General features: G+C 57.5%; 1 protein-coding gene across 1 annotated transcript in view; it reads right to left on the reverse strand.

The window, feature by feature from the left end:
* Positions 1 to 7,966, reverse strand: part of PPP1R7 (protein phosphatase 1 regulatory subunit 7) — a 53,443-nt gene extending 45,477 nt beyond the window's left edge. Inside the window, exons 1-6 of the mRNA XM_007941445.2 lie at positions 7,915 to 7,966; positions 4,966 to 5,100; positions 2,178 to 2,233; positions 1,447 to 1,512; positions 778 to 908; positions 96 to 258 (exon numbers count right to left, since the gene is read on the reverse strand). Of these exons, the coding sequence (XP_007939636.1) occupies positions 96 to 258; positions 778 to 908; positions 1,447 to 1,512; positions 2,178 to 2,233; positions 4,966 to 5,100; positions 7,915 to 7,966 (603 nt within the window). The remainder of the gene's footprint in view (positions 1 to 95; positions 259 to 777; positions 909 to 1,446; positions 1,513 to 2,177; positions 2,234 to 4,965; positions 5,101 to 7,914) is intronic.
* Between the last annotated feature and the right edge of the window lie 3,028 nt (positions 7,967 to 10,994).

Here is a 10,994-nt window from a genome sequence, read left to right on the forward strand (position 1 = left end):
ACGCCAGCACCTACCCGGATGCGGTTGGACCCCATCCCTCCTCACTGCTGGCCTGTTACTAGGTGATGCAGGCCGCCGGGCACGCCAGCACCTACCCGGATGCGGTTGGACCCCAGCTCCAGCATCTGCAGCTGATGCAGGTTGCTCACATTTTCGATCTTGCTGATTTTATTGTTGACCAGGAAGAGTTTTCTCAGGTGTATCAGCCTGTCAAGCCCTTCAATGCTTCTCAGCAGGTTGAAGGAAATATCTAGAACCCTGGGAGGAAGCACACTTTGTTAACTGGCACCCCAGCACTTGACTTGTCAGGTCTTCCCCTTGTTGGATATGCCCTGCCTGGGGCAGACCTGGAGGGAACCTCCCACTACCCTGGCTCCCAGCCTACTGCTGAGGGCAGAAGAGACCTGTCAACGTGTTTGCAGCAGAGTACGGGGCCTGGCTTAGCACCCAGATGGCACCCAGTGCCAATTTAAAACCAAAACCAAGCAAACAAGCCAAACCAAAACAAGACAAAGTAGAGAGAAGTTGTACCTGGGAGCCCACTCCTTCAGTTAGAAATATCATTGCTCCCTTTACACACACACACACACACACACAAAAGGCAAACAGAAGGATTTTGGCTAAGTTTTGGAGGGTCTTTCCCTAGCCCGTTCTACATGGTCTTGGAATCGAGACCAGCCGGACTTGAGTGCGCGGTGGATGGCCGATGTACGTGGCTGGGCTGGGCCTGGGGCGGGTGGGCCACCAGCACAGAGGCCTCTTAGGGCTTTGACTCACTCCAGCTCAGTCAGCGCCTGCAGGTTCTCTATCTTCTTGATCTGGTTGTCGTACAGATCCAGCTCGCGAAGGCTCTGCAATGCGTCCAGGTTCTCGATGCATTTGATCAAGTTTTGCCTGAGACAGAGAGTCTAGGGACCAGCAGACAGGCTGTGAGAGGGGTCACTGCAGGGCAGGGACAAGCAAACCCCCCGGGGCACAGGGCTGTGTGAGGGGTCACCGCAGGGCAGGGACAAGCAAACCCCCCCGGGGCACATGGCTTGCCCTGTGACTTTCAGGAAGAGGCCCATGAACAGAACTGGCCCGGCCCCACCAGTGTTGGGCCTCAGGGGAGCTCTGCACTTGCAGACCCCTGGGGAGGGAGGGTCAGTCTGTGGTTGGGAATGTTTGCTGCCTTGGGCACAAGGAAGACCCCCCGCACACAAGAGGAAATGACCTTCTCTGAAAAGCTCCTTCAGCTAATGCATGCGCTTATTCTAAGGGAGGCCCCAGATGAGGCCTACCAGTGCCAGCTGGTTCACGTCACCAAGGGCCTGAGCTCAGCTCCAGGGATGCCCTCTGCTCCCTGATTGCTACATGTGGATGTGGGGTCCCTGTCATGGGCTTGTGCATGTAAGTGTGACAGACTCACGAGTGTGATGGTCACCTCATGTGAAAAACCTGTCTCACCTTCACTTTCTTCAGCACCTCGAATCCTTCAATTTTCCCAATTCTATAATGATTCAGATCCACGTCCTGAAACGCAGAAGGCCCAGCTCAGCACAGAGGGAGCTGCCAAGCGGGCCTGCTGGGGGGTGGGGGGCGCCATGTACAACAATATCCTCTGGCCCATGGAGTCTGAGACGAAGGCACACAGGATGCTTCACTGGCCACATGGTTCTCGGTGGTCAAACAGAAATGGGCTCCAGTGGGAGATGAGAAGGGCAGTATTTGCACAGGGAGACAGCTGGGGGCGGGCAGGAGTGCATAGGACAGAAGGACACAGGGAAGAGGTAACTACAGGAAGGGAGTGGGAGGAAAGCTGTTACACTGTGGGGAATTGCAGTCAACATCATGAAACAAAATGTGTCTGAACTGCTGTACGGAAAATGAATTTGCTCTGTCAACTTTCACCCAAATCACAATTAAAAAAAAAAAAAAAGGCGTGCAACAGATCTTATGCACGAAGTAAGACTTCTTTTTAGCGTATAAGCCTACAGCAATCTCAAATCACACACACACACCAAAAAAAAAAAAAAAAGAAAGAAAGAAAAGAAATGGGTTCCAACACCAGGAACAGAACCTGGAGGAAGCTGGCCACCCAAGGGGACAGAGATGACCTGGTTCAGAAAATCACTCGCTAGTCTGCTAATGTCACCAACGGGGACCTGATGGTCACAGGCTTGCGCAGGCAGCATTACCTCGGCTTCTCCGTCAAGGTTGATGGTCTCCATGTCCACAGGCACCTCCTGTTCTCCTGAAACAACAAAGAGAGGGACTCAGTGGCAGCAGGTACAGAGCATGCCTGGCCGAGGCCTGGACAGCGGACCACGAGGAGGCATGTGGCTACCAGAGCAGATGCAGGGAGAAGGCAGAGGGGGTGCGGATGATTGGCTGAGGCTACAGGGCACGTGGTATGACAACAGGGAGGCACCGTCTGGCAGAAATCTCCCTCTTCCACATGTTCCTCTGATGTCCCAGAAGGAAAGGGAACAGGAGAGCTGCTGGTGGATGGGGGGTGAGGGTGGCACGCAGGATTCATACTGCTGCTCATTGGACAGCATCCACCTCTCACACAGCTTTCCCTCCCCGTTTATGGCCAGGTAAGCACAGACCACGCTGGACCTAGTGGGTGCTCCACGTGTGCCTCTGACCACTGTGGAAAGTGGTCCAGCCTCACAACATCTCTCTCTACAAGTTGCAGACTAACAGGCAGCACAGCCGGGCCATGCCCTCCTGGCACTTAGGGCCTGTCAGGGCTGTGAGAACCAGTAGGCTACGAGAACCGTTGAGCCTATGGCATTGGCCATGGTCCTTCTAGACACCTGGGGCCTGGAGGAGCTATGAGAACAGCTGGCCTGTGAGGATTGATCGGCCCATCTTGTTGACTGTGGTCCTCCCAGGCGCCTGGCCAGCAGGAGTCTGTGAGAACCACTGGGCTTTGAGGACTGTCTGGCCCCTCGCGTTGGCCATGGTCCTCCCAGGTGCCTGGCTAGCAGGAGCTGTGAGAGCTGCCAGGCTGCAGGGCGTTAGCAGCCTTACATTAGCAGTGCCCCCTCTGCCTTTTCTTTTGTCAGAATCTACATGAGCTTCTGTCTCTAAAAGGACTAACCAACCAACCAACCACCTCCCAAAAACCCAAACCACAGGATTTTGCTCACACACTTTAAAACTAACAGCAATTCCCTCATGGCACCAAACATGCAATCAAGCCCCCATCTCCCCAAATGTCCTATAAATTAACCCTCACCCCCCACCCCCAGGTCTAAATAGGAGCCTAGACCGGGCCTGGATGGCACTTCTCCTCAGTCCTTTCCTTGTGATGTTCTGCTGAAGCAGCCACTGGTCTTGTGGTGCCTCCCCACCCAGGATTCCGGTGACGTGCCTGGGATGGCCACTGCCTTCCCCACCTGCCCATGGTTGTCGCCACCTGTGCTTTGCCTGGGCTGACCGCTGGGGGGTTTCCCTGGAGCAGGACTGCACTGGCTTCTGCAGTGGGCACACCCACACGCTTCACCCAGGGGTCGGCCTCACAGAGGAGGATGACACAGGACCAGCTCAAGGAAGAGGAGGTGGTGGTCCCGCTAGCTCGCTGGCCTCACTACAGCCAGCCCTCATTTCACAGGACACCCACCAGCTTTCAAGGCAGATTGAAAGGCAGGAGCAAGACTGAGAGAAACACCCAGATCCTTCCAAAGATTTCACAGATGAAATGCTGGGGGCCTAGAAGCTGTCCTGAAAGAGGCCCCATAACAAAGGTGGGTGTCGGGGGATTTCTTGTCCAAACCAGCACACCTCTGAGTAAAAGGGGTGTTCCAAATGGTCCCATTGGGCCAGCACGTGTGAACAAGGCTCATCTGGGTCAAGCTCAGGGTTGCGTGACTTACAAGGTTTGGCCTGCATGTAACTCAGCCAGCTCAGGGCGGCCCCTTGACGCAGTGAGATGGCGGCTCACCCTTCTGAAGGCCTCTCTGAATATATCAGGTACTGACTGGACTCGCTGAGTAAGTCAGAGAAACGAAGGAAGAGGGAACAGCTGACGTGTTCTGACTAACTTCACTGAACTAAAGAGAAATGGATACAGGGAACTAAAGCCTGGTTTCCCTAAGGACTTCATGCAGAATCTGCTTGGAGTAGAGGGACAGGACCTGGACAGCCCTGCCCAACCCCAGTGGCTCCACAGCAGCGAGGGTCCTGGCTAACGAACAAGGGGAAGAGAGTGCATGTTGGAATCCTACACAAACACCAGACAGTAAGGTGACCAACTGGCCCATGTTTCCATAGCACGAACCTGCAGACACCGGTAGACAAGTGACGTGAGCACCTTTGGCCTGCCCTCCCTTGCCCGTGCCTCATGCCACCCACATCACTCCCAAAAGGTTGACTCTGAGAAGTAAACGTGGCAGGCACTTCGTGACGAACCCCTTTTGCCTTACAGTGAGGTTGCCATAGTTACCCATCCTCTTTGCTAGTACAGAAAGCACAGAGTTATTTTAAAATTTAGTTCAGGTTTTCAAAATAAATCTCTCGCTTTTTATTCTTATGAGAGTGATGCATGACTAACCAACACTTCAAGAACTCATCCTCAGGAGTGGGAGGCTGTGAGACGCAGACCCCAGAACCCCTCAAAGCTGCTGGGAAAGATCCATGACCACAGCTGACAAGCTTCCTCTCCCAAGCAGGTGAAACAGGGTTCTGACGCGCAGCCTGTGGGCATGTGCCCTGTCCGCCTAATCCAGGTCATGGACATCCTTCTGGGCCACCTGGCCTCCCTATTCCCTTCAGTGTAAAGTGACATTCTAGCAGACAGACAGAGGTGTGGGCTGCAGATGGAGGAAGGCTGGCAGCATCAAGAGAACTGACTCTGCCTTCATCCCTGCGAGCAGGGACCTCCTTGCACGCTCAGGGCCCCCCAGGTCCACTTCTCCACCCCGGTGCACAGTGGCCTTCCTGGCCCCCATGCAAGCTCAGCTGTGGCACACTCAGTACCTTCGGGGTCCTCCTCTGTCCTGTTGTGCTCCTCTCTGTCCTTCAGGCTCTGTGCGCTCAGGTCAGCCACGATGCCACTGCTGTGCTTCTTCCCTTCCTCGTCACCTGACTCCTCGGACTCAACCCGCCTGTCGACTGAAGCCACACACACAGTGAGAAGTCATGCCACCTCACGGAAATGCTGGAGGACACAGGACAGGCTCCCTCTTGGTCCTAAGCCAAAGGGACTTCCTGCAGATCTGTCTGGTTCAGGTCCGTGAGCACGAGTGCCTTTAACGACCATGTCCCAGCCCCAACTGGGCCTCCATGGACACACAGGTGAGTACCTATGGTAACACGACAACGCTTCTGTGCCCCACCTTGGATTTGGACGCTCGCCCTAGAGGTCCCTCCCCACAGCCTCCAGCCAGCTCCACTATCCATGTGGTCAGCCAGCCAAGCAAGACAGCCCAGGTCACAGGACAATTCTGAGACCCATCAAGATTGCCTGAAATCAAATTCGGGCAGCAAGAGCACTGGCAACAAGGGAGAGTCCTGTCAAGGGACCAAGAAGTCCGCATGATGGCCTCTGAGGCTGATGCTGACCAAGAGCTCCCAAAGGCTGGCACTAAATGCTTTTGAACTAATGGGTAAAGCAGTTATTGAGGCAGGTGGGCCAACACTCTCTGGCAAGATTGTCAGGCAACTTCCCCTTTTTATAGCTGTCCTCAAAAGCTCTTTTGGAAGCCCGTCCAGCAGACCTGAGACAGTCAGAACAGACTCAAGAATTACACTGAAAAAAATCACTTCCTGATTGTCTGTGGCTTATGTGCACAGGGATGCTTCCCTGGAGACAGGTCATTCTGTTTCATCTTTGCATCCCCCACTGTGCCTAGTAGCAAAGGGAAAAAGATGGCCATGTAAAACAGGTCCTTATTAGATCTGTTTCCAAAGCCACTCCAGCCACTGCCTGGCTCAGCGCCTCATCACCTGCACTGGGCTTCCGGCCTGCCTCCTGCCATCTCTTGTGGCGTGGCCTTGCCTGTCCTGTCTCTTCTCTGCAGCCAGAGAATCTGACCTGGTTCTAAAACCCAATGTGATCTTCACTCAAAAAACACTCCTGGAAGGCTGCTGACTGGTCATGAGTCTGCACTTTGGTCCTAGTCAGGACACAGCTCTGGCAAGTTAATTCCTTTCCCAAGTGGCAGGCTTGTCTTCTGTAAAAGGAGCAAACATAGTGCCTGCTCCTTAGCTGCTACCAAGACTAAACTGAAAAGGTACAAAAGCATGAGGGGGAGGAGAGAATCAGCGCACACCTGCTGGGGCCACCTCTGTCCTCAAGGAGCATACAGCGAACAGTCTCCATCCAGCTCAGTAAGCCTGTGCTGGGGGAGGAGGCGGGGGACGTCCTGTTTGGGACTGTTGCTGTTATGTGCCATTGAGTTAGACCTGACTCATAGCTGCCCCTCCTTGGGTTCCCGAGGCAGCATCACTAAGGCAGTAGATTGCCCAGCCTTCCTTCTGAGGAGTGGCTGGTGGGTTTGAACTGCCAGCCTTCTGGTTAGCAGTCAAGTGCCTTAGGCACTTAACTAAGGCTTGCCAAGGAGCTGAGGTGTGAGCGGAGCTCACGGCCCAGCAGAAGCAGCAGGGAAAGCAGTCCTGGTACAGATCGAGGAGAGCAGCCTGCTCCAGCTGAGCCCAGAGTGGGCGGGGCGGCGAGAGATGATGAGGGGCCGAGTGATGGATCCTGGGGACAGTAGAGGGGTCTGAAGACGGCACAGCTGAGCAGTGTGGAAAAGGGACGCCTGGAGAGCAGGGGCACTGACCAGCCCTGAGAAGAAGGTCTGAATCAGGTTCTGGTGCAGAGGTGGTGAGGATTTGGAGATATCAAAGCACAAGCGCTAGAGACCCTTGAAGTGGACTTTGGAGGGAGTGGAAGACACAAACACATCGGGCTTTCCCTTGGGCAAAACGGATGCAGGCAGCTACCATTTACCAAAACGCAGGGACAAGTGACGAGGGTGCAGGTGCAGGAGGGAGTGGGAAAACGGGGAATGGGGGGGGTCACTTCTCAAAGTCTAAGACCCTGGCCCTCCTGCTGCCATCCCCACCTTCATCACACATGACTGTCACCCTGGGTCACTGCCCGGAACAGGCCAGTCCTCTCCTACCCCTTTGCCTCCGGCTGGGCGGCTCCCTTTGCTGCGCTGACTTTCCTGCCCCATGTCCTCCCTCACCTCCAGGGCCCATCTGGGGGCTGACCCGGGCTGCGCAGCCTTCAACGCCCCCAGATGGGCCGCCCCTCCCCCACCCCATAGGCCGGCTTCCCTGGAACCTAGCACTGGTGCTTCGTGATCGCGCCTCCGCCCAACGACCCACCCCACTCAGAGGGCTGACTCTTCAAGTTTGTCAAAACACAGTTTTCCTGCAAACTGAAGGGGCAAGGAGGCAGCTGGGTTTAGTCTTTTCCGAACTACGAAAGCTTTGAGAACTGACGCTGTCCTCTGAAACTCCATCTGAAGGCTCCTTGTCACTCCTCCCCACTATCCATTCGCTCGGGAGAGAGACTCCTTCTCCATCCCTGTCACGCTAACAAAGAGGCAGATTCGGGTAGGTCACACAGCGCCCCGAGCCTCAGTTTCCCCACTAACAAACACGGACCGCTCCCCGCCTGTCAATCTCAGAGGTTCGGCGCGAGGCTCTGACCAGTGAAACATCCCGTCCTTTCCGTCGCCCCCACGAGTCTCGAGCTCTTGCCGCCGATTTCCCGCGGGCCTGCCCCGCGCTGCCGCCCCTGGGCCAGGGCTCTCTGGATCCGAAGCCTCCCGGCTCCGGAGCCCGCCGGCAGCTGTCAAAGGCCCCGCGGCGGCCTCAGAGCCCAAGCCATGGTGGGAGGCGAAACACCGAGTTTCTCTTGGGTAAAAGGCAATGCCAGCCCACTCTTGTCCCCTGCCTCCTTGGGCTACTCACCCTCCATCATCTCCTGCGACTGTTGCTGCCCCGAGCCGCGTTCCGCCGCCATGTTGGCTGCTCTACCCCTTTCCGGAATCTGTCGCCTCAGAGCCCTCAGCCAATCAGGGCTCCCTGCGTAGATGCCATCTAGCCAATGGGAGCCCAGCGCTGCGGCTCGCGCCTCGAGGCGCCAGCGCAGCCCTGGTGCCTCATGGGAACTGTAGTTCCTCTGAGTAGCCGAGTCCGCCCCCGGCCCCTCATGGGAGTTGTAGTTCCAGCGAGACGCCGCACCCTCCTTCGGCTCGGCGCCGCCAGTCTCACCTCCCCACGGGCAGTTAGCTGAAGCCGGCCGCGCCGGAGAAGCCAGGAGGCGAGGAGTTGGGAAGAGAAGGAGGGGAGCCACAGCTGCAGGCGAACGTAGAGGGCATCCGGACAATTTGTGGAGGAGATTCCGGGGCACGCTCCGGCCTCTCATATCACTTTCCGCACCACCGAGGCGTAAAAGGACCACAGTCTGGGGCGAGAGGGCCGAGCGCATCTTCTCGAGGTTGCACAGCGCAGTCCGGCCCCCGGCGGCTCCGAGCGTCGTTGGCTGCTTCTGTAGAATGGACTGAGCGTGCCAGGAGGACAACTTTCTCATGGCGTTTGGAACGCGTGCGAAGGTGTCTCCTCTTGTTAATGCAAGGCGCTGGGCAGGTGGGCAGATGCGGGGGAGCCGGCCAGAAAGGCAGGCCGACCCTGGGCTGTCGTCCCCTCCCCAGCTTCCGTATCCTCTCAGGCCTGCAGGCTCTGAGGTCGCGAAGTCGGGCCTGACAGACGGTCCGCTGCGCTCCCCGACCCGTGAAGGAGCTGCCTCGTGCCCCATCTTTGGGCCAGGGCAGCCAAGGGGCGAACTCCGTGCCACTCAGCCACGGGCACCAAAAGACCTAAGGAAACGGCGTCCACTAGAAGGGCTGACGGACGCGCTGCGCATCTTTTGGCCTCTCCGCAGTGCCGTAGAGGGCGTCCACTGCGTCCCTAGCAACCGTTAGCGCGGGCTCCTCGTTTGAGTCTTCTGAGTTCCGCCCACATGCACCTCTGATTGGTCCCCGAAGGCTGTCAATCGGCGCGAGGCACAACAGGATTAGCCGGTGCGCCTAAACGCGGGTCGGCTCGGTCCGGCGGTGGGAAGCGAACTGAGCGGCGGCCATCATCCAGGTGAGAGGTGTGCACTCGGAGAGCAGGCCGGCTCCCTGGACCCCGAGGGTCGGCTGAGGGCGCGAGGCGCTAGACGGGCCACCTGGGTCCTGCGCCCGCCGCTCGGCCTCCCCCTACCCCGGCTCTCGGAAGAGCCGGCTCCCGGCCCCCGACCTCCGATCCCGAGCTCCGTGGCCGTTTGCATGGCGGCCCCGCGTCGGCCCCGCGCCCCTCGCCCGTCCCCGCCTCGGCCCTAAGGAGCTCGCCTTTGGAGCGCCCTCACGGTCGCCGCTCCTTGGCCCGGCCGGAGGTGTCCCTCAGGCTCCGCCTTCCTCCTCGCCTTCCCGGCGTGCGTTTGCACCAGTTCCTGCCCTCCCTCCGCCGGAAGACGAGCGCCCCGACGGCGCCGGCCCGAGGGCGGCCGCTGGGGGGCAGAGAGGGAGCCGGCCGCACGTCCCTCCCGCCCCGGCTTCCCCTCGCCGGCCCCCGAGCGGCAACTGCTGAGCCGAGTGCTTGGGCTCGGTCTGGGCACCCTGCCCCGACCTCCCGCGTCGGATCGGCGCAAGCTCAGCCCCTGTCGCTCCTCGCTGCCCCGGGCCTTTTCTCCATCTTCCCGCCGTTGCTGTTGCTTAGCACCTGCGCTCTCCTGCCCGGGCCACCTGGGCCGTTCTCCTTGTCCTCAGCTCCTCAGGCACGTCCTCCCGCAACGCGTTGTTGTTGTCGGGGCTGCTGCCCGTGGAGTCAGTTCCGACCCACTGAGACCCTATCTGCAGAGCGGAGCTGCTCCGTCCGGTTTTCCGGGCTGGGACCTTTCGCCAGCAGCTCTCCCCAGGCCTAATGAGGAACCACTGGGTGGATAGTGGAGCCCTTCATCCTTTGCACCACCCGAATCCCCGGCCATCAAGTGGATTCTGACTCTTGATCCTAGAGGTCAGAGTGGAACTGCCCCATAGCCTGCTGCCGTGGAGCCCCTTTCGACTCACCGGCCCTAGACGACTGAGCGGATTTGCCCCATAGGGTTTCCTAGGTTGCACATCCTTACAAGCCACCTGCCACATCTCTCTCCCGTGGGAGCAGCTGGTGGGTTCAGACCGCCAGCGGAAGGCTTTAACCACCAGAGCTCCATTGTTTTCACTGTGGGTTGGTGCTGAAAGTAGACCAAACATTCACAGGACAGTCATGTTACTTATTGTGGGAATGGTCTGTGCGTTTAGGCAGCGCCTCCCCCCCAGCCCCCCTGACTAGCCTCCCAGGCAACTTCCTGCTCAGCATTCACGAGTGTCAGTCTTTCGTTTAAGCAGTGTCTCATCACATAAGTTGTTGTCGTTGTTGTGGTGTACTGTCGAGTCATCTCCGACTCCTAGCGACCCTAAGTACAGCAGAATGAAACACTGCCCAGTCCTGTGCCAGCCCCACAATCCCTATAATACCTGAGCCCACTGTTGTAGCCTCCGTGTCAATCCATCTCGTTGAGGGCCTTCCCCACTTTCACTGACCCTCCACTTGACCAGTGCCTACCGCAGTCGGCCGTGCCTTCTGACAACGTGACCAAAGTAGGTGAGACAAAGTCTGGCCATTCTCGTTCACAAGGAGCACTCTGGCTCCTCCCAATAGTAGGTTGAGACATGGTTTTGGATTTTGCAGAAAGGAAGTCCTGCCCTTGGCAGTCTCTGGGTAGTGTTTCCGTTCACACTATGGCACATTTGTTGGCACTGCTGTGGTCCATCATGTGAGCATCCCAGAATCTCACATCTTTGTTCTTGTTGGTAAGTATTCTTTTTTTGGCCCATGCCAACCATGCCACTGTGAACAGTCTTGCTCCTGTGTCCTGCTAGATGTGTGCCATAGGGACCCACAAGTGGACATGCTGGGTGCAAGGAGGCAGCCCTTTCGCTTAGAAGGTTTTCTGAAGAGATGACATC

This window comes from Orycteropus afer, unplaced genomic scaffold, assembly GCF_000298275.1.
Source record: "Orycteropus afer afer isolate SDZICR_OR568_19922 unplaced genomic scaffold, OryAfe1.0 scaffold00006, whole genome shotgun sequence".
NCBI classification, from domain to species: Eukaryota; Metazoa; Chordata; class Mammalia; order Tubulidentata; family Orycteropodidae; genus Orycteropus; species Orycteropus afer.